Source organism: Dermacentor variabilis, chromosome 5 (assembly GCF_050947875.1).
Source record: "Dermacentor variabilis isolate Ectoservices chromosome 5, ASM5094787v1, whole genome shotgun sequence".
Lineage (NCBI taxonomy): Eukaryota > Metazoa > Arthropoda > Arachnida > Ixodida > Ixodidae > Dermacentor > Dermacentor variabilis.
The window spans coordinates 148,584,751-148,608,609 of record NC_134572.1 but is presented as its reverse complement, the minus strand read 5'-3'; the positions used below and the strand labels follow the sequence as shown (position 1 = coordinate 148,608,609).

Genomic DNA, 23,859 nt, shown 5'->3' with positions numbered 1-23,859 from the left:
GACTTCGCATGTAGGCCTGGCTAAGTTTTCAATAGACGCAATTTTGCACAAGTGGCAGGTTCTAGTGAAGCAAGCAAAGAACAAACCGCACGGTGCACTCACACACGTCTAACTCACTAATGTTTCCAAATCCATTGTGAGGACAGAAAAAAAAGAGACATCAACAAAAGCTGGAGACGTCAACCTAGCCACATCTATTTGTGCAGTATTCCAGATAATCCAAGCTAAACAAGAATATAGCAATTAAAAAGAAAACTAGAACAAATGCAACTGAAATCCACCGATCTGATAAGCTGAGGAATGCCAAACTGATGAAATTATCTTATCAATCCTCATACTTCATTTAACACTTTCTGGTCCATTAATTCCGCAGGAATCACTGTGTAGCACAAAATATTCCACACCAAGAAGAACAGAACTATTTTTAGAAATGAGAGTATCAGCAAAGCCCATTTCATAAATAATTTATTTACCACGTGCCAGGGATAAACATGGCGCTCCCAGAAATTTCACAAATGTCCATGCGCCACATCACGCCGAGGTTAGGTCTCCGCTTTATTTTTGTAGCCCGTTGCCTATATCCTATAATGTGCCTTAGGGGACACGAGAACGGTCTTTAAATATACTGTGGCCATATTTCGTGCCATTCGAACAGTGAATTAAGAAGCCTGAAGAACCTCATGCTGCTTAACAACACTGAGTTTTTGGCAGTTCACGAAAAAAAAATGCTCAGATTACTTACCCAAAGTTCAAGTGGGGAGTATATTATTCCCCAGCTTCTTTACGTTTTGATGCACGTGATACATAACATTTTTTGCGTCAATAAAAAAAATTTGGACATACAAGAAAGGTACAGTAATTCAACGTTGCAGAGAAGTCAGTCACATAGTGTGCTAGCCGGTGAACGTTTATGGTTATACTGCGCTTAGTTTTACACTGACTATATTAAGTGAAGCACAGGACGTGGACGTACGTAGCGCAACCTATATTAACGTAGTGCAATATCATATTGTGCTACGTACGTCCACGTCCTGTCCTTCACTTAATATTGTCAGTGTAAGACTAAGCGCAACATAACCATGATCAGCAATTCCTATCCATAATAAAGCAAAATAGAAAGGCTGGATGGAGGACAACAGGTGCCAGGCGTTTAACTCACCGAAATAACCGGAAGAAGTCCGACGATTCCACCATTGACCGAACGTTTGAGTAAATTGTCTCTTTGTCAAAGTCCGTGAGAAATCCCTTGTGCTTCTCAGCCATGTGTGCCACGTTGGAGTGCCCATACTCGCGTACATTGCACTGGTGGAAACACGCAGCAAAGCAAGGGCTTTAGCAGCAAGCACAACACAGAGGAAAATCCCAGCCACATGCATAGTAGGTATCAAAAGTTTACAGACCGTAAGACCTTAGTAAAAGAAATATATGGGGTTTAATGTGCCAAAACCGCGATCTGATTATGAGGCACGCTGTGGTAGGGGACTCTGGAAATTTGGATCACCTGGGGTTTTCTAATGTGCACTAAATCTAAGTACACGGGTGTTTACGCATTTTGCCCCCGTCGAAATGCAGCCGCCACGGCCAGGATTCGATTCCATGACCTGGCAGAGCAGCCTATAGTTACTAACCCTTTCGCTGTTGGACCTTTCTGGCCGTGACGCACCCCCAATGTCGGCTTGGTTTCAGGGAACGAGCATAACAGGGAATGAACATAGCAATTTATTTTTGATTATGATTGGTATACAAATAACATAGTCAATGCAATATGCACATTTCAGTGTTCTGGAGCTGTTGTTAGTAAACATCATCATCATCATCAGCCTGACTAACATCCGTTCAACATCCGAATCTGACGATGCGGAACTCATCTCTTCCTCGCATGAGACGTTGTCCGAGTCCAAATACGAGCTCGGCTCATATTCTGAATCGGAAGAGCCACCGCTTCAATGAGCAGACGAAGGTCCCGCGCGCCTCAGCTATCTTAAAGTAACCGCGCACAGGAAGGATGCGCTTTCAGTCGCCAGCACAACGGAGAGAAATGGGACGTTGTGTGATCAAGAAGACAGAGGGAGATGGAAAAAGGCTAAAACAAAGTTCGAAGGGCTTTAGGTTTACTGGTGCAAGTCGGAAGCGACGGTGCGACGAGAGAGCAAAAGTAGCAATCGAGTCACTCTTTTTGGAGAGGCAACGGCGCGTGCGCCTGAACTTGACACGCCGTAGCAAACATACTAACAGAAGAAAAATAAAACCTTCAAACTAGCGGAGATGGCAGAACAACCCTTGAACCCATTGCTACACGCGCACGACGCATGATCCAGCGAACGCGGAGCCACCGCGCCACTCAGCGAAGAGAAAGGGAGGAGTGGCAGTCGCACCGTACTCTTCAATGCATGTATTAACACAGGTCGGGGCGAAAATACGAACTTGTAGAAAGAGTCAACAGATGGCGTGGCCAGTTTAGGGGTGCCAGCTTTGCGCTCAGGCGCGAAATTTTGAACGAACGATAGAGAATGTACCGGTACGTCCGTGACAGCGAAAGGGCTAAGCAACCATGGCAGGCAGCACCTTAGTAAAAGAACAACCTGGTAAATCACTGGCCGATTTCTTGACTATGGGTAGCATTTCCCAGCATGCCCTAATAATCAGGCACTTCAAAAAAAACTAATTTTGGTGGTAAAATCTCTTTATTACGCCAGCACAGTGGAAAACTTGGACATTTCCCAAGATGCTTTCCGAGTTGCGCTTGATTAGCCCAATGTGTGTGGTCAAAATGTACAGATACTGCACATAGGACATTGACTGTGCCAAGTTTAGGCTGTGCTGGGCAAAATTGGTTCGTGGCTTTATTGGCTTTGGGCCCAAGGGCAAGCTTGTGCTATTCCCCCCAGTAAGCGCACACAAGACCTTGGTAGACATTCGTGATAGTTGTCAGCCGGTTGCCCATGGACCTAAACTTCGCTTCATGCATATGGCTGTCAGTCCAGCTCATGCGTGTGACGTCATGCTTGATCTCCGATGGAAACTAAGGGCCCAAAGGTGTCAAGGATGAGATTCCACGACAGCTTTCTGGCTAAGATTAACCAGCACCACTTTGTCAAGAGTCGGCTACCAAAGCTGAAGCTGCATTATGGTAATGAGATGCTGAAACACTCTTTGCAGTGGCCACACAGCCCTAGGAGAGCCGAGGAATTGCTTGTGACAGCAGAAGTGAGTACAGGTGACAGCCTGAATGACGGCAACTTTGTCAGTGGCTGCCATGTTTGCGACATCACGCTTGCGAATCAGTTCAAAAAATCAAACACGACATGCGAAGTTCTAAATTTGGGTACTGTTATACACATCAGTTCTATGAAGCAAGTTGCCGTGCCATGAGGGAGTCCGAATGTATGAGCCCGTCCGTAAAATAAGGCATAGAAAAAATCGACCAGTGACGTTATTTCCACAATGTACTAGCAAATACTACAGTGTTGCATGGTTTTACCGGCTACAGTCACAAACTCCAAGGAAATTCAATGTTTTTTCAGATCCGGCAGTCTGTAATCTTTTGACACCGACTGCACACAGGATAAGGGTTACTTACAACAACAAGGACAAATGAGACGTGGTATGCCAATGTGTCGAGGACCAGGATAGCTTCTCGAATTTCCGTACTGATAGTACTATCCACAAGCCTGAAAAGGCAAAAACCTCAGCATCTGCTCACTGTTTAGAAGGACATCTATATAAAGACAGTCTAGATCAATGGTTATGAAACTATACACTGTCATGGTTGCCTTGATCTATACATAGTTCCTAGAGTACTCCACTTTTGGAGAGAGAAAAAAAGAAAGGAAGAAGACAAAGGAGAGTACATAATAACAGACCTCAAGCTAGTGACTGAAATATGAAGGTTCTGGAGTTTTAGGCTCTGGAGTTTTACGTGCCAAAACAATTTGATCATGAGGCCCGACATAGTGAGGGACTCAATCAATTTTGACTAACTGGGGTTCTTTACTGTGTACCCGAATCTAAGCTCTCCATTGTTTTTGCATTTCGTCCCCACTGAAGTGCCGCTGCTGCGGCCAGGATCAAACCCGTTACCACAAGCTCAGCAGCGCAACAACACAGCCACTAAACTATTGCAGCGGTGACTGAAACATGCTACATTTAAGGCAACAAAATTTGCGTTATGGGCATGCCCAAGCTTAACTGTGCAATCTAAAAGCAGTTGACAAGCATGCTTTCATTTCTAGGGCTGTTCAGGCAAAGGAAGTTGTCAAGTGCTGCCTAGGAATTATTTTCCCAAAATAAATTTTCCAACAGCAGAAATTAAAATGTCACACCACCATGCTGCCAAAAAGATATTTGCTCCCTTTGCCTTGACTGGCACCAGCCAACAACATTCCTTTCCTGCCTTCTTCCATGTCGGAGCTGAAGTGCAGCATTCACGTAACGAGCTCCGCTTCCCTGTTAATGCAAGGCATTCTCTGCCTCATTCTAGGCACACTGAGGTACAGTGAAACCTCATTAATTCCAATTTCACAGGACCAAATAACATATCTGAATTAGCTGCATGTCAAATTATCAAGGGTATGAAGAAAACTAAGGCTTAGTAGGTCAATGCACTCTTAATCACTGCATGAATAAGCAAATACTGTTTCAAATGTGCACAAAAGCAGTGCAAACTATAATTCTCGTCATGTGACCGAATAGCGCTTGCAGCAGCGAAGGCATCGCAGCTTCTTTCTCAGCGTGGCATCTTAATCTCAGACATGCTTTTCACTACTGTGCAAACATCCCAATAATTTTTTTTGCTGGTGAGCTGACTGCGAACAGCTCAACCAATCATCACAATGTAGCTGGTGCTCTTCATCCACAAAAGACAAAACGAAACTATCGTTTGCTGCAAGAAGTGCGAACAAAAACGAGGTCACGATCGATGCGATCATGGATGGCTACGGCACAGCTTTGAAGGCATGTGGCCGATGCACGCACAGAGTTAAAGCGAAACTACTGTTTGCTGCAACCGCTATGGACAAAACTGCAGCCACTATTGACTTTATCAAGTATCACGACCTTGCGGTTCTGAAGGCAAAAGTCGACGCGGTATTATGTATGGCAGTAAACGCAAAGGGTATAAAGGCACAAATAGAGATGAAGTGGTCCAGTGTTGCTGTCATTCATGTACGATTTCCACTGACGGTTACGGCAATGTAGACTCCCGTCACTTTATTTCAGTTGGACACTAGCCCCGTTTTTGCTTTCTTGCATCACACACAATTGAGGTGCTCCGTGCTCGCCAAGCTCCAAGAGTTGTCTGAATTAACAAATGTACAGCCAAATATGTCCAAATTAACGAGCTTTATTGCATTAAGTAATGCATACGCCTGATAAGACAAGAGGATGAGTGCAAACTGTCTAATTTTCCAAATTAACGAGGGTTGAATTAATGGGGTTATACTGTAAGTTTTTCTACATAAAGAATGTGCAACTGATGGTCGGTTAAAACCTCTGTCTTTCGGCACAGCAGCCAGATGTTTTAACCATTAGGCCACGATGGCTTTCTAGCTCAATGAAACATATGGCGTGTGCATCACGTGCCAGTTACCTGCACTTTTCCCTCATGGCAGCTAGACTAAGTCAAGACTGCACCCCCACCTTTGGGGCCAACCCACATTTCCCAGTCCTTTCCTTGTACCAGCTAATGCTATGTAGGAGCTGTGTGACATTGTATTGACTTCATGATCAGCCCAGGTCAAGCAGGTTTTAACATTTTTTTTTTTTACCGGAATACAAATGCCATAGTCATTTTAACATAGGCCACAGGACAGACGTAGACATGTAGGATTGTATAGCACTTCACATCAGATGACACCACAATTAGGGGTGTGCGAATACCAAGATTTTCAAATACAAATAGAATACGAATACTTAGTATCGAATATTGAATCAAATATTGAATAATGATATGCATATTTTTATTAGCTAGTTGGCTTATTTAACACACTGGAACATTGCAAATTACATTGTGACTGGTGAAAGAAACTTAACTAGTAAGCCATTATACTAAAATATTGTGTAATTGGCTCATGTTAGCTTGGGTAAATTGAATAATTTCTGCTAGTTGTTCATTCTTGCTAACCTGTGCCTTATTGCACAAATTTCCTGTAAACTCAGAGGCACTTGACCCTGTCCCAGTATTCATCACTCATCGCATTTGTTGTCAAGCAATAAGCTCAGAATTGGGGGTGGAACATGCAAAAGAGTGTGCCTTCACTGTTTGCAAACCCGTGCCCCTTGCTACTGAGAGGCTGGTGTTTCTGCAAAGCTTTGGCGTCCAGTGGCTAAGCGTGTTTTACAGGCAAAACTTCGCCAGCAGCATGAAATTATCGCAAAATTCAGCACAAAATCGGACACACTTTCTTATATTAGATATAAATAAGCCCTAAGAACCATGTTTGGTCCCGCATGGCCAGCAATATATTTGACTTCTTGCGAAAATCTATATCGAATCGAATATTAAAAATTTTTCAAATAACTAGTTTTCGAATCGAACATAAATATTAAAAATATAATTATCGATAATACTTGAAATTTTGGTATATTCGCACACCACTAGTCAAAGTCCATGCTTCTTTCTCTTACACCTACCAGTGCCATACGAAACCCAACAATCAGGACGTCAAACTCTCATCAAACGGCCGAAATAGAAAACAAGCCGTTGCTGCCATATCGTCGCTGTCATACAATTGTCATCACCATCGTCATCTTGCTGGTGTTGCACACACCACAAACACATTGGTCCACAAGGTAATGCATTGCAGAACCTAAAACTATGCTGCATAGCCAACTACCCGCAAAATGCTTTGCATAACATTGATTCTCTCAGTGTATATCTGCACAATTTTGTTTTATATTCTTGCCGCCCGGCACCCTTCATGTGGCAGTTCTGCGCATTCCTTCATTAGACAATGATGCAGGCTGAGGTCTGACCTAGAGGCACTTATGCACAAGACCTTCACTGTCTGGCTGGAAGCAGGGCTCCCTCAAGAGGAACGGTGCATGGGCACTTGATTAACATTTAAGCTGTTACCACACAGTGCAGTGGTTTTGCTACTTTGCAGAGACAATTGTCAACACATCATCTACACACTGCGCTTGTCTGTTTGCAATGACCGAACTGGGCGAGGGGCCCTAATCTGAAAGCAGCTAAGAAGCACGCTTGATCTGAAGCAAGCAGACCAAAAGGATCGACTCTTTTAGACAAAATGGAATTCATCTTTGGCAACACTGGCACTAATTGACAAAACAGGTACACAGACTTGTAATTAGGGGACAAAAGGTTTGTTTCGTAAGCTGTGATCAAGGCCTTTGATAGCACGAGGCAGGAAATGCAAACACTGACTTTGAGGGGTGGTAGTATATTCCGGAACTCCTGGCCCATATTTCGCACTCTTTGCTGAAGAACGTCGAGCCAAAGAGATAGGGACCAAGGCAGGCGATGCGAACGAGGTGATTGTTTCCGTCATCAGGAGTTCCTGGATTGAAAATGGTGTTCGAGTCACTCTGCACAAAAATTACTTAATAGGAAAGGCAGAGAATAAAAAAATGAATAATACAAAATGAAAAAAAAAAAAGAAAAGTGTGCTTAGTACTCACCTAATGTATAAAGCAGACTCTTGGCATCCTGCAGACATAGAAACAGCAGGTCAGGCATTGGATTGTGAACACTGAAGAACTTCTCTCCAATAAACATACAGTATGGTCCCACTGTTTTGAGTATCAGCATGACATTTCCTACGTTATTTAGTTTTTTGCTTTAAATGAAGGTTAAGACTAAAACCCTGAAAACCATTAAGAACCTAAAAAACATACTGATAAACATCTGAGTGCCCTAAATAATTTCATCCTCTATGAACTAGTTAAGGTTTCATCCCACATGAGATGCAGGTTTTGAAGTCATGACACAGAAGGTGGTCATGTGGGAGCAAGACATCACCAACGTATTGGCCCTCGCTCTGGCTCGCTCAAGGTTGTTTCAATGACGCGATTTTTCTTGTGATTTTGCAAGTGCAGCATATAAGCTGTGGGCCCTTTCGCAAGTGCAATTTTTCAATGTTTACATAGCTGAACCTCCCTGCGAATTCACACATGCGGCAGAGACAGGGAACTAACGAAGTAAAAAGTCAGACGCATCACAGTGGCCTGCCAGCTAATTTTCTGATTCGGTAGAGTAACAAATTCAAACAAAAAAATGCTTGACGAAAACAGACGCTAGTTTGTTTTACTTTCCTTTCACCGACAGGGTGTCTAGCAAATTCCTTTTTCAAAATTCCATGACTTTTTCAGGCTTTCCACAATTTTCGCAGTAAAAGTTCCAAGACTTACAAACATCAAAAGACAGACAATGTATTTTCAACACAATTTTTCTCGCAACATAAAAAAAGGGGCAACAGAGAAGAAACAAAACATGGGAGTAAAACACTGGCAGCAGGAAAAATTTAAGTACAGTACACTTCCGTTACCTTGAGTCTGGTTAGTGCAGACTTTTTGGTTGATTTGATCCCGACCAAAAGCATTGGCCAGTGCCCACACTAATGTGTGGGCCAGTGTGGGTGCCAGTGTGCCAGTGCCCACACTGGCACACTGGCACCCAGTGTGTTCGTGCCACTGTGGGCCAGTGCCCACACTGGCACGAAGTTTCATTATTTCGATCGTGAAATTCGTCTTTGATGGTTAATTCCAACTTGGCTGGTTGGCACGCACACTCCTATATTCTATATTCAGCCAGTGTATCTCTGCCTGGCACTTACCCAAAATACGAGTTTGTTTCTAAATTCTGAAAAACTTCAGTGGGCACATATGCCTCAAATTATACTGCAAAATTATCACTTGCAAAGCCGTACAAGCGGAAGGCGTCCCACGAGATTAAGTGAAACTTTGCAGGATGTCAAAAATTTTGACTCCATGGGACATGTAATCGTGCTGTGAAAACATCAAAATAATGGTATGACTGAACAAAGACCATTCATCAAGCAAGAATACCAATGAAACTTGCGCAAAAGGGCTTCGTCCAAAAAATCAGCAACCAGTGGCCAGTTCAGAACCCGCTTGTCAATCACAGATGGATTATTTCTTGTTATTTTTTAAATATCAGTGCAAAAGGGTTTATTGACCATGCATGTGTGTTTATTCCTCCTCCTCGAGAAAAAAGCATCAGCTCCCCTCCGCAATGAAGTCGACCCTGTGCAATTTATATTTTAAAAGTTGTGGCTAGCTACTACACTTAGTGAAGTGCATTCCCAAAATATTTATAGCAGATAAAAAGAAATCTACATCTGTGCCATTATAAAATTTCACAATGCAAGGCAAGACATGGCGTATGAGAATCTTTTCTTAAATTGCACCTAATTTTATAAGAAACATATTGTGGGCAATATAGAAAAATCACACTTTGATGTGTTGCCATTACAGGGTCCCGCACCAGGTGTGGCCATTTTGAGATGATAAGCACAGAGAATACAATGGGTGCTAACGATCATGTTTCCAACTTATTACATCGCTACGCACCGCGGAAAGGTCTGAAATTTCAATCCGACTGCTGTTTTCCCTTTCCCTCGCGGCGACCATGCTCCAAGTTGCACGGTGACGTACACGTGTTCCTGTGTCTACACACACGTGTTTGCAGTGCAACTGACGTCAATCATCGAGACAAGTGACATTGAGAATTATTCAACGCAACATCTGTTATTTGTGTGATCTGTTGCTTGAATTGACGAATTGAAGTTTAGAGAAATAATAAAACACATAAATGGAATGTCTGCGTGTTTGCTGTTTTACTTCGCATTGAAGCAAGAGAGATGTACTTCTGTTTAATCTGCTTGTTCCCATGTCAAACAGTCGTGTGTGCAGACACTGAAGCTATGTCATTTTACATTGTGTTCCAGCACAGAATCATGCTCTGCAATCTGCTTGTGTCCGACTCAGCATTCGTGTAACACTGAAGACAATCACAATAGCTCACACGCGATGCCGTCAGCAGAAGTGCGCAGCGAGGGGGGGGGGGGGGGGAGGAGAAAGAAAGAAAAAAAGTGAGGGAAAAAGATAAAGGTGGGGCCCATGACAGGTGCGTCACGCGATCTTCCAGGTCCGGTATGGGAGAACACAGGGAAGGAATTTCGCTTGCGGAGGCTAGACAGGGTGAACGGAGAGCTTCTCACTTGACATTGGACCTTGCCTGCTAAAATAATGGGTTCGCAGCACTGAAATATTTCCATCTCGGCTATTACTGAGCTGATTTGAAACGTTATTGCAGCAGAACACTTCCCTGGAGGACACATAACTTCCAGCATATAACCAAAATTTGCTACGGAGCCTGGTGAGGGGCATTAAACTTTTCTTTCGCCTCTGCCATAATTTGAAGAAAATTGGCAGAAGGGGAAGCACCAATGTCTCTTATGTGCCAAATTGCATTGGTAGCCTATGCAATAAGGCTAACAACAGTGAGTATAAACTGAGGCTGCACTAAGCAGCACCGCAAAATGTTTGTCAGCTGCTGTGAAAATCTAGTATACAGTAGACTTCTGTTATTTCGACACTGCTTAATTCACGAACGAAAAAAAAAACATCAAAAACACAAAGGACAAGAGGAGAGGCTCACACCACAACGACTAGACTATCAACTGAGCTTTATTAGAATCAGTGTAGTGTTTTTGAATGGTTTTTTCGTTCAAGTATGTATCAACTGGCCCAGATTTCAACCCTTCTGCTTAATTCAATTTTTTGGTTATTTAAATTCTGACTGAAAGGCCCAGCTGGCACCCATGCATTTCTGCAGGCCTGAGCTTTCCTTATTTCAATCATAAGATTGGCCTTCGTCAGATAAGTTACTTTTTGTTGCTCCCACTTTTCTTTACTGTTTGCTTTTTCATACTATGATTAAACATTTGTTGCGCGTTAAAGCAAACAAGTTTCTTTGGCATGATTACAGCGTCAATAGGTACAGATGAAGCACAAGATACAGAGCCATAAGAATTATGTTTAAGTTCTCCTTAAAGAAACAGAGAGAAGTGAAAAATGTCAACAATGTAAACTCTTTTAAAGGGGACACCCAGCTAGCATTGCCACGTTATGACAGTAAAGAACAAAACAGCAGCAAAACTATGAGTAATGACTTTGGTCAAACTTGTGCACAGAAAAACAATTGACTCACAAAGTACAATAGCAGCGAGCCTTCATCAGTCGTCAAAATCTCATCTACGGGTCTAATGCTTCGACAATTGATACATGGCTCATCATAAATTCCATCATAATCACTCATGCCCATGTATGCTGCATTGTACAAACGTATTTGTGATGTGCTTGCAAACATATTAGACAAGATCCTTTCGCTATAAAATCGGTGAAAATATTCAAGAAAGTTCTGATACATGTAGGCACGCCTTGTGCCGAGCGATAACTTTGCAACAGTGGTTAGCAGGTGAGAAACCCCCACCGAAAAAAAAAAAAAAAAATGTACACGTGTCAGTATTTCTATGCCAATCACTGCTTCATCATAGCATGACGACATCCCGGCTATTTTTAGAGCATAGATGAAAAGCCTCACACATCCTACCAGCCACCTCCCCCCCCTTTTTTTTTTCAATACGGGACACGTTTACTGTTTATACTGGCTTCATTACCAGCTAGGTGTTTCTTAAAGAACTGACAAAAAAGTATGTGCCCAGTTATATGTTACCTAATTACCTAATTACCATGCTGGAATCAATCCAAAATAGAGCTGCACGTTTCATTTCCCGAAATTATAACTACCGTTCTAGCGTAACTCAAATAAAGATTCACCTATCACTTCAGCTACTAAGTAATCGTCGCGACATAGCCCTTTTGTCATTATTTCATAAATACGCCCACCACACTAACAAACATTCCTTACACCTAGAAACGCCATCGCACACGTCGCACAGATTATACAATCATCATAGCTTCACGCGCATCTATGGTAAAACAGAAGCATTTAACTCGTCTGCAATTCCACGTGCCATTCGGCTCTGGAACAACCCCCCCGACAACATAGTTTTGGAAACTGACCGTGATAAATTCAAGAGCTCACTGAACTCGCTTAACCCATGTTAACCATTAATATCACACTCACTGCTCTGTATTATTTCTTTGCCTTTTTCTTGCAGTGTTATACATTGTTACTAACTTATATTGTTCCTTTTTATTGTAATCATATGCAGCTTTATGTAGCTAATATGTTTCATGACTTTTAGGCTGTGCACTTGGCTGCTGTTTTCATTTGTTATTGTTGTTAATTGTATGTACTTGATTGTATGCCCCCCTTACTCAATCCCCAAGAAGGGGCCTTGTAAGGTATTTTACAAATAAATAAATAAATAAAGATGTCTTTCTTTCTTTTATCTAGCTGCAGACTCCATAATTACTGTACGAGAACTAAAGTCCTTAGAAGTGCCACATATAATTACTTGCTGTTTTAGTTCACTAGTTCAAAATGCATGCGAAGTTCAGCATGGCTTTGGGCCTGTTGTATTGGCAACATGTTTTAGTGTGGCCTCAGCCCCCATACTGTGGAATACATATGCATCTCATTAACTGTTATTTAACTTTAGATTGCAGCACACAAGCAGCAGTAAATTTGGAGACATCAAAGACTGACAAGCGACATACTGACTTTAGGCCACAGTGACATTTACAGAAACTCAGTTTGCGATTTTGCCTGCTTCGGGAACTTGATAGAAAAATCTTGAGTGAAGCAAGTACCTCTCCGGTGTCCTTTCAACATCAGAAGACTTCCAAAACTATGGCCGGAGACTGACGAGTAAAACACTAGTCAGGTCTTGTTTGCCGTATTAAACCTTTGAAGGTTTTTGCCGTACACGTACGGCGGCGGTTTTCTGTTCCACAAGGTTTTTGCCGTAGGGTACGGTTTCGACCCTCCGTTTGAAATTTCGCGCCATAATGATGATGTGTGCTTACTGGGAGGTGCTGCCACCTCTTAGGACTTACAAGAAGCGTTTGAAATTTGTGCTACCTTCTTGGGGAGATAAACAGAACTGATTCCTACCTTCAGCGCGTTGCGCAAACTGCGGCCACACCCCTTTTGCGGTTTCAGTTTCGCCACATGATTGCAACAGAGACGCGCAAAACGTAATTTTTCTCTTTTTTGGCACTCTCTTGCAGAGGCGGTGGAAGTTGATTTCTATCTACACTGGTGCTGCTCTTAGCTTGTTTATAACCGCCGCTCGCAAGGTATTCTCGCTCTCAGTGGCAACGTGCTTTCATGGTTTCGGTTCCTTCATGTGATCGCAACGGAGGCACGCGAAACTTGATTTTTCTCTTCGTCAGCATGCTATCGCAGGGGCGGCTGAAGTTGATTTTTATCTTGAATGGCGCTGCTCTTAGCTTGTTTATCACCGCTGCTCACGAGGTATTCTCGCTCTCTGTAGCAACGCGCTTACGCGAGAGGGTGCCTCAGACTTCCGCCCAAGGCAGCCGCACGCAGAGAAGATGTCATGTGTGTGCCAACACAACTCGTCGCTCCAAGAGAAGAATATACACGCATTTTAGGTGTGCAGACTGCAATAAGGCGCTGTGCGGACACCCGTGTTTCAAGGAATACCACACTCTGAAATATTATTGAACATTTTGCAGTTCTGAGTGACGCAGACATCGAAATACTGTTCCTAATTTTTTTTTTACTATTTATTCCCAACTTTATACATCTTGTACATTCAAGATCTGCAATAAATTAATTTGACCACCTGGGAAAGTTTTTTTCAAAATAATTCGACCCTCGAAGGGTTAAGCATATGTTTTCCTAAAGCATTACTGCAAGGAATTTACAGTATCCCCAGTATAACCAATGTGATTCTGTGGAATCTCAGTTGCAGGCACTGATAAGTATATAGGAAGCTATGCTTGTGATAAGTGGAACCTCGTGCTGCCGCAAGAGGGTGATGCAGGTACCATCACTATATTTTTTTTTTTTGCTTGCATTTTGTGTCACCATACCTTTCTGCACCTCAAAGGGGGCCTGAAACACTTTTCTAAGTAATCAGAGAATGGCCTCACCATTAGAAGACGTCGTCCCATGAATCTCATGCCACAAAAATTTTTCGACTCCTTCAGCTGCAAGTCATCACACTGATACCAGACTTTCTCTCTCCTTTCGTCTCAGCTTGCAATGCAAGCTGGAACTTGCGCAGCGGAGAAGCCAAGAGGGCAAAGCTGCCGCCAAAAGTTGACTGTCATGGTGGCGAAAGGGCTTGTCTCGGCCACGGTTGACTACGGTACACAGCAAGCCACTGCCATCTCAGAGGCCATTTGCAGTGCAAGAATTAAACGATTTTCTCGTCTTTTCGAGATCACAGGCATATATATTTTTTATTTATTTACCTGAATATGAGCAACTATGTATGTATTACTGAGGATGTTCTCACGATCACAAAATTGCTCAGTAGCGTTGGTGGGTCAGCTGCTTTTGATCAACGCTCCATGATGCAGTTTCGCAGATTGTAAATTCCCTGCTGCATGCAATGCATTAATATTTGGCTCACATGTTCAGTGCAACCTTTAAAGGGACCCTGAAACGCTTTTGACGATTTTCTACAAACGTACTGAGTCGTTAGAGTAGGTCCTTCTGATCATTAATTAACACATCTAAGTGCTCTGCGTAAAGCGTGTAATTTATTATAAGGTTTTGAAAATGCACATCGCTGCCGATCGCAGCGCAGTGCTCGGCGGAATTTTAAGCCGCCCCTACCCATATGACCGAAATCACCCATATGACGTCAGTGGGGCGAGCTATCCGATTGGCTGACCAGGGCGCGTGATCGATATTTTTCCAACTTTATGGTAAACAAATGATCTTCGTAATAGTTGGAATGTTAGTTAATTTGTTTTTATAAAAAGAAAGTAGCATAAAGAGAATGCACAAGAACAATTTTTCAGTACACTTAAGCACTTCCGGCACACAGCAAGTGTCTGCTTGTGTTACAACGTACTCCATTTTGACGAGAGCTCCGCGGTCAGAGTTGGTCTCAGTCTTTTCGCGAGCACTATGATTTGACTTTGTTGCCTTGTGGACTGCAAACGTAGTGACTGGTAATATGTCAAGCTGCGACACCGCGTCCCTCTGCAAGGCAGCATACGAGCGAACTGGCTGCTGCGCATCGGACTGCCGCTATCCGATCGGCGCCAGGATTTGCGTGTTCGTGTCCGTCAATTACACTGGAAGATTACTAACGCAATAGCGTTTCGCGAGTCCGGTATTAGGGCAAACGCAAGCGCAAGGGGACAGGGTCTGGCGGCTTGACTGTGCCGTAACGGGATGAGCCGAGATGAGCAGAAGGGCAAATGTGTATGGTCTGCACGGTGCAGCCACCTGGTGGCAGAGAGCTCAACCATACACAGTAGCAGCAACGAAGCGTATTCTTCTTTGCTGCTGGTGCGTATTTTTCGCAGGAGTGTAATCATCAACACCTTGTTTTTATAAATGTTTAAAATGTTTTACACTTGGTTAGAGCAATATTAGCGCTTTGTTTGGCTGGTTAAGCGCTGCGCCAACAAGTGTGTGGACCGTGCAGACCGATCAGGCCGCTCACGTACGTCTACGCCAAAGTTCCTTCATCAGCTTGAGTTTATGCCTCCAGTCATTTGCCGAAATGACCAGCTTGCCTGTGGTTAACGGAATACCAGACACGTTCGGCGCTACGACAGAATACTCGCAACGCACGCTGCTTCGATAGCTCTCGCTTGAGGTCGACAGCCAAGCGGCTAGCGGAGAAGTTTCGCGCAGGCGGGAGCGGGCTCCAAAACAACCGGAAGTGGACGACGTGACGTCGCATCGTGACGCAGGACCAGTGAATGCGGAGCTTAGCCCCGCTCGCTCGGCGAACGAGTTGAGGAGGAAAAGCGTGGCTGGGGAGGAGGGTAACTTCTAATCGCTTGTAGCTCCATTAATACGTAACGCTTCACTTAAATTGTGGTGCGAATGTTCTACTTAAGCTGTACCCTATGCGTCTACAAAATTTGTCCGAACCGTTTCAGGGGCCCTTTAAGACGGTTAGGCAACGTTTCCTTACTATGCTCAAAAACTGTTTCAGGGCCCCTTTAAACCTTTTTTTGCAAACAGGACTTATTTTTCTCAAGATCTGAGGCACCGTTCGTAAAATCGTAGAGCAATCGCAAATTTGCAATTTCACAGAAAATTCTGCAGCATTGGAAAGTGTGCTGTAATGGGTACTAAACATAGCGAAGGTATTTTAGAGTCTGGCGTGACTTTGTTGTGGTGAGGCTCAACTGTAATACGAGCAAGAGAAGCTATGCAGCTGCATAAGAACCCCTTTGCAACGCAGCTGAAGCACACACAACAAGATCATGACAGGGCATACCTCAAGGCTACTCTGTGAAGATGATGTCAGGAAGCGCAATGACTCCTGTGGCAGTTGGCTCCAATCCCCGCACCACATGGCTGGGCTGTGGCCTCCTGAGAGACGCAACGAGAGACATGAGCACCTTTAATGACACAGAAATAGCAGTAAAGTATCCCGTACAAGACCTGTACTCTTTAAAATAGCTGTACTCCATTTCCGAACTGTGCTATGGGACCACTTTAGCCCTTTTCTACGAGCTACCCAAGCAATGCGACATTCAGCGTTGAACTCCTGCAAACACATGTGAAAGCCTGTTTGGAAGCTACCAGAAAAGTCCCCTTCTGTAGCTACCCATTCGTGACAGTTGAAAATGTGTGTGCGGAAACATTTAAGCATGCATATGTACAGTAATGGTGGAAAAGAGGCATCAATCATGCTCATCTGGTGCTAACCAGTCAAAGCATGTGCGTCCATTTTCATTACATTTGTTCCTTGCATATGTCTTGCATGCACCTTCTGCCGAGATTTGTGTAAGCACTACCGGGAGGGGAGAGAGAGAGAGAGAGAGACCCATTTGTCTTAAGAATGAAGAGCTGTTTTACTGCCATTGTGGTGACCTCAGGAAAATAATTTTGACACGGGACACAGGATGACTAGGAATGCACACCTGCCAACTTTTGAACTGCAAAAATCCCGCGGACAATACCAAAAGTGGGGAGAGAGGGACAGTGCACATATTGAGGATACATTCATACATAAAGGCAAATGATTATTTGCCTTTATACACAGAGCACGAGCAGTAGCCAACTTGTAACACAAACTTACAAGCAACACGTCAATTTTTAGATTGCAATGACTTTTTTGGCGACATCATTATTGCAGATTTCGCTTGCTTCAGGAACTTGTCTGACTAAACATTCTCTCTTTTTTTTTTCTACCTCTATGCTGCCCATTCTCAGTAAGATAATTTTGAAGGGTATGATCAACAAGTGAAACCCTTTCAGGAACAAAATTTTCTATAAAACTCGACAAAACATTCGTGTACTTTACAGAAAATTCAGGACAGTTGACAGGTATGGGCATAAAGTGGTGCACAACAAATAAGATGTGTGTGTTAGTGCAATAAAGAATCGCTTCATGCTTACAAAATTTACGTGGACACCTTTGCCTTTTTTCTAACAGTGATGTCACAGCTAAATCAGCCTGCAGAAGGAAAAAAGGCAAGAGGTTAAAAAAGCTGAACTGTTCCAAGCGAGGGAAGCCACTCATTCTGTGCACTCCACAGGTGGTGCTTAAGAACAAGTGCAATGAGCAGGCTAATGCACCACTCTCCACAACTAAACAGGTCAGATTGCAGGCCTGAACACAATGAAAAGCTTGAAATACAGACACACAAATTCAGCAGCCTCATAATAACTTGTGATAGAGCGTTGATGGATGCCACGCTGCCGCCGACCCTCCTGGTAGCAAGAAACTTCCGAAAAAGGGCGTTCTACGTTGCTTCCTCACGGCCACTACTAGCTGCCACGGCAGTTTGACAGACATTCGCTGGGCCATACCAGGAAGCAAGGTGTGCCAATCGTGACGACACCTCTCAGAAATTTAAAACAATAAAAGTGAACCAGCAAAATTTAATAAAGCCACAACCTCACCATGATAGGTCATTTTCTTTCTAGAATCTTTCAATATGCAGTCATGAACAATTTTGTATATAGCACTGGATCGATGCATCGTGACACAATGAACTCTATACGCATTGCCAGCCAGTCTGAGATATAACACTTGCAAACACACGAAGCTGCAAGGAGATGCAAGTCACTCAGTACTTACGTACCCTGCACCTTTAATGTAGCAGTTGCTGCCTCATTAATCCTTCTGTGTTCTGCAGTGCAGCGCTTAAGTGCTTTAAATAGAATTGCAAACGTCTCTGTTCATTTGAAAGGCTCCCCCACCACAACAGAAAAAGCATAAGTCACCTATTATAGCGTATTACCATACTTGCCACTCTAAAAATGTGCAAAAACATATTTTTTTTTTCATTAAAGCAACACGAGTTGCCACCCTACCTTTGTTCCACATTTCAAGGTAGTTGTCAAATTGGTAACTAGCTCACAACTTTTGCCGCGCGTAGTAAATTTATGCACTGCGGCAAAATTCCGTTATCGTTACAACAGGGAACGAAGACAACTATCATGAGGAGGTAATAATGCAAGAAAAAAAATAACAAAATAGGACACGTGAAAGAAAGCACCGAAGCCCGAGAATGTTGCCACTTTACGCAAAGACAACTCGTAAACGCTATCAATAATGAAGGCCGTTTTACATGTGCAACCAAGAAAAAAAAGGAGAGGCGGCGTTCCTAAAAGAAACGTTACATCGTGTCAAAACGACCGTTGACAACTGATGCGGATCACTCGTGCACACACATTGCACATCGCAGATACCGAACAGGCTCGCGTAAAACCATCTCTAGTGTGTTTCGTTAACGCGCAATGCACCAAGGCGCTCGCGAGAAGTGGGTTGCATAAACTGATAACGGCGTGAATGAACACGTCGACGGTTATTAACGGTCACGAGTCGGACGGCTGTCAAATTTGCTGACACTCTAAAGGCTGAAGGCAATAAAGCACTCGGAAAGTCACATGAACTTTCTTTTCAACGTTACCAGTTGAAACCTGAACCCTTGCATTTTGTTACGCAAAGTCAGCAGCATGGGTGTTTGGAAGACGCAAGGCGGGTAAGGCATCGAAAACGCGGGAAACGATCTACTGCAGCTCGAACTACAACGAACTAGTTTAATTTAATACTCGGTAGTGCGTGCACGCAACGGCTGCAAATATGAAATTCCCAAGCCAGAACAGGAAAGAGATAATTACGCTTGATTAAGCTCGCACTTTTCGAACGCCACAAGGCAGGGACGCGGACACGCAGACTCGTACAACACGTTCGGAGGGTCCCAAAACCATGCAAATTTTGAAACCTCAAGGCTCGTTCACACACTCAAAATAAACAATGTTATGTCGACGAATGAATATGTATGTCACGGTGCAAATGTAACTGACAGCCAACTCACCACGGTGCTTCTATACAGTCAAAACGCAACTGAAAACGAAACCATAGAAATGTTTGCAGACATATGACACCGCCGATTCCTCAGCTAGCAGTGAAACTTGGGGAGCAAATTATTCGCCATGCCAAGAAAACTATCGCCTTGCCAAGGAAACTACATTGTTTTAATCGGACCAATTCCATAACACCCGCTTGCGAGCAATGCCATGCCACCAAGCAACTCCTGCAATACCTTTGTATACTTACCCCGCTTTTCAACGTATCCCGATAGACTGCTTCTTGTCGAGTTTTCGGAAATAGACACTAGAATCTAATTAGGCAAATAATAAGCGAAACGGAAACTTAACTGTCAGTGACTCTAAACGCGCCTGAATGTGCACTTTAGAACGTTTCCCGGTCTAGAAACAAACAAACAGACAACCCCCCAGAACAACAGGAACGATCTGGCAGCAGGGAGCAGCAGCGGCGGGCAACGCGAATTATCTGACGTCGCTGACGATCACGCTCTGCAAATTTCCCGAGCATCTGCGGACAGTTTCGGATATTATTTTTATGCTTAGTTGCAGTTATACTCAAGTAGTATTAAAACTCAAGCAATATTTTCTCTACACCAAGTGAATGTAGGTGACATTTACTTCCAGACAAATGAATAAATTTTTTTGGGTTTAAACATAGAGTTCTATTATAATGAGAGACTCTGTGGGTTCAAAGTGGGTTGAAATAAGCAGCGCTGCACAACGTTCTTACATAGAGTTTCGTAGAATAATTATCGTATGAAACTCTATGCGTTCTTAGACATATACGTCAGCCTCACACATATATAGTTTCTCATTATACTGTAGAGCTTCACACATAACTCTATGCCTTCACAGCTCCGTTCAACGTTCGCTCCGTTCGGCATAGAGTTAGTAGAACAACTCTAGAGGAAAAGCTGGGCCGGAAAAGTGGGAACCTCTAGCGCGCCGCCCTGTTGCTACTGGTCAATGTGGCCAGCGCAATTACTATTGAAAGAGCTTAGAGCAAGTACAGGTCACCTTATGCTTTCTCATCTAAAAGCGCATACCTGATGGCTTTATGAAGGTGGTACGTTAATATTAAGTTTACAGAAAGCGCTCGCTAAGTCCGCGACTTATGTAAATCACGATGTACGCATTCTTGCAATAAAGGATGACACGAATTTCGGTTTCGAATCTGTTTTTTGGATGCGTAGTAGTTTCGTACAGTTTAGGTTTGACATGCGATCGCGCGTCGACATCGGACGCTATGGCACACACACTCGTGCCTTGTGTGCCACCGAAGTGCTCTGGCATATACCTTGACATGTAAGTAAACGAATGTATCTCCTTGTTGAGAATATCACGCGAGTAGGCAGCTCTTGTGGTGCATCACAATCGTTTGAGAAGCGTCACAGTAGAGCATTTTTCTGCATGCGGAGCGGTGTTTTTGTTTGCAGGTTTCCCTTCAGTAGGAAATTGCTGGACAGGCGGACCAGCGCACCGGAATTGTACTGGCGAAGCCGCAAGCAACTCAAAGAATCTGTTTAATTGTTGCACTTTGTACAATCATGCTTCTACAAAGGCCACAGCAGACAAACAGTCTGATGCCGAGTATTTCTCTGCCACGAAGTAATCAAGAGGCGAGTGCCTAATGCGGACGAAATCGAGTGCATCGAGACTTAGAACGGCAGAAAGCTCAGCTACTTGGTAAGGATTCATTATGCAAAACAGAGGTGAGGCGTGCAGACAGGACACAAGAGTAGAGAAGTGGGCGGCGCTCGTGTTGTTTGCTTGTAAATACTCTACTCTTTGTGTCCTGTCTGCACGCCTCACCTCCGTTTTGCATAACGAGTGCATCAACCCAGATATTAATAGCGTAGGCGTTTTATTAACTGTGCAATATTTTCAACACTTCCTTGCATGCCATTTCATGTGGAATATCTTTTCTGGTCAGAAATTTGTGCAGCGAATCTATTTGCATGATTGACTCCGGGCCTGCGGGAACGTTCACTTGCACTTGATGCTGAGTCTTACATGTATCCATAAACTGAAGATATGCACATCGGATCCCTGCGAGCATTTTCAAAATTTAATTATTTTAGACAACAGGCACATATGCAATACTGACATAATCCCGAGCACCACTAAGCAGCTGGGACACATTTTTGTTGGCCATACTCGCAGGTAAAATAAGTAGATCATGTGGACAGCTCCAGCTCATTCTCCTTAAAACAGTGTGTACAAGGGGTATGCAAAGATAATTTTTTTCTCGCGCACCGATTATTTTGCTGTATAAGCAAGAGAACCCACCACGTTAGTGTAACGTATCTTGCACATCACACTAATATGTGCTTTAATTTACCAAGTGAGATGAGTTACTTTTATGGCTCATTCAGTCATATCACACTGCAAGCTGCATTCATCAATCTTCAATTGGATTTTGGAAATGTTTAATGAAACATGTTTCCCTTTTATGCAGATATGCAATGGCAAGCCCTTCCGTGTGTTCCAAAGGTAAAATTTAAGCTCTAAATTAAAAAAGACATTTTTAGTCAGAAACAAGCAAAAATGGTGAATGCAGAGTATCGAAGCCCAAGGTACAGAAATTATGAGAAGTGTCGAATGGTTTTAAGGAAAGAGTCGTATTTGCAAATGCAACTCTTTAGTGGAGGTCAAGCAAGTCAGTATAGGTAGAATACTCTGCAAGATTATGCGAGTGAGGGGATGTCAAACAATGGGTCAGGAAATGCGTTGTTTTTCTGCAAAACAAAAGCTATGATTGTCATTACATAAGTCATTTTAGCATCATGAGACTGGTGCTTGATAAATTCAGAAATAAACCAAAAAACAAGACAAGCAAAAATAAAAAAACAATTTAATGATGCTCTCTCCACACTGGGATAAATAAAAATAAACACATCACATCTAATGTGGACATATCAGACGCCTTGTGAAACACGAAAGGAAAAATTCAGTTTCGAGCTATGGAACTTGCCACATAGATGTGGGGGCCTTGCACTAATAGTGATAGTTACCACTGCATTTAGAAATTGAAAGCATTTGTGCAGACAAGGATGATTCTTTATATTTTTGGCTACCACTTCAAATGCCTCCACCAAGTGTTACAATGCTGCACGCAGCCATACTAAGGATCTCGCAGCAACACCTGCAGGTAAAAAGCAGAAGCAGTCAAAGTCCTGGTGTGTACTGGACACCACATTTGAAAATTTTTGGGCAAGAAGAATGCAAGAAGCAAACATAACTGCATTGATTTCAATAATTTCCCATTTGAATGGCCTTTTCTTTTTGTTTAGATAATGCCTACGCCTAGCCACAGCAGCTCCCTCATACAGACTCCGCCAAGAGGCCGTGGAGGCAAATGCAGGTAAGAGGCAAGAAGCAATAGCACTGGTGTCGACATTCATCTAATTTCTTTCTTTTTCTTTCGTTTAGGCAGCCAGCACACCTCGAACAGCCACCTTGACTGTGGGTGTGTCACCCTAGTCGTAAAGGAAACATTTGAGGGAAAGCGGCAGGCAATGTGAACCGCCACTTTTCCATGTAAACGATACTCTTTCTCTCGGATGACTCCTACGCCTCGCCATGCCAGCACACTTGTGCACAAAGATGCCGTGGAGGCACGTGCAGGTCAGAGGCAAGAAGCAGTGGCACTGGTGTCGACATTCACCCAATTTATTTTTCTTACACTGAGGCATGCAGCCAGCACACCTCGAACAGCCACCTTGACTGCGGGTGTGTCAGTAGATTCCTGTTGTATATATGCTCATAATAAACTTCAGTAAACTTGAACTTGATAATAAACTTGAAGGCAAATGGGACATTGATGCATTGTTTTTTTGAACATTTATTGTACACATACAATATATGTTATACTTTGCAGTGCTACAGAGCGTATTTTGAAGCTTCTTCCTATATTTTGCACCTTTAATTACGTATGTATTGTGTGGCCCTCAATGCAGTTCATGTTGTAGCAGCTGCTTTGTCTGTGTATATCGCACATTGGCTTAAGCTCGTGATATCCACATGCTTCTCTCACATATACAAAATAAAGTTCTATGTAGTCCTCAGTGTTACAACAAAAAATGAGAGTAAACAATCCGATCGTGGAATGGTGTTTATTACAGCAATTCCTATGACAGTTATTGACAAGTTGACAACTTGAACTGTTCAATCCGTCCATAGCCTCCTCTATTGTTCAAAAGTAAAGGAGGCTATGATCCGTCATGGCAAGGAATTGTATGTATACATAAAAAAAAAGGGGGGGGGGGGTATGTGTGTGTGTTTGTAGTGGGGGGTATAGGATTAGGGCGGTACGAAAAAATGTACCAACACCGTCCTCTAGACCCATTCCGTTAAGGTACCGTAACAAAGCGTACCATGCATAAAGTTCATACAACCAA

The 23,859-nt window shown here is 43.2% G+C and overlaps 1 protein-coding gene and 1 long non-coding RNA gene across 6 annotated transcripts in view; one reads left to right on the top strand and one right to left on the bottom strand.

The window, feature by feature from the left end:
• Positions 1-19,902, bottom strand: part of LOC142583223 (uncharacterized) — a 184,903-nt gene extending 165,001 nt beyond the window's left edge. For 4 of the 5 annotated variants that reach the window (XM_075693590.1, XM_075693593.1, XM_075693592.1 and 1 more), the window contains exons 1-6: positions 19,689-19,902; positions 16,392-16,486; positions 7,639-7,666; positions 7,385-7,517; positions 3,581-3,671; positions 1,160-1,302 (exon numbers count right to left, since the gene is read on the bottom strand). In XM_075693590.1, the coding sequence (XP_075549705.1) occupies positions 1,160-1,302; positions 3,581-3,671; positions 7,385-7,517; positions 7,639-7,666; positions 16,392-16,469 (473 nt within the window). In that variant the 5' untranslated portion in view covers positions 16,470-16,486; positions 19,689-19,902. Of the gene's footprint in view, positions 1-1,159; positions 1,303-3,580; positions 3,672-7,384; positions 7,518-7,638; positions 7,667-16,391; positions 16,487-17,518; positions 17,577-19,688 lie in introns of all 5 variants that reach the window. The other variant, XM_075693591.1, reaches the window with a different exon arrangement.
• A 666-nt stretch (positions 19,903-20,568) lies between these two features.
• On the top strand, positions 20,569-23,277 carry LOC142583222 (uncharacterized). Its single transcript, XR_012828576.1, has 3 exons — positions 20,569-21,952; positions 22,753-22,823; positions 22,892-23,277. It is a non-coding gene; the product is annotated as an uncharacterized LOC142583222 (long non-coding RNA).
• The last annotated feature ends 582 nt before the right edge of the window (positions 23,278-23,859 follow it).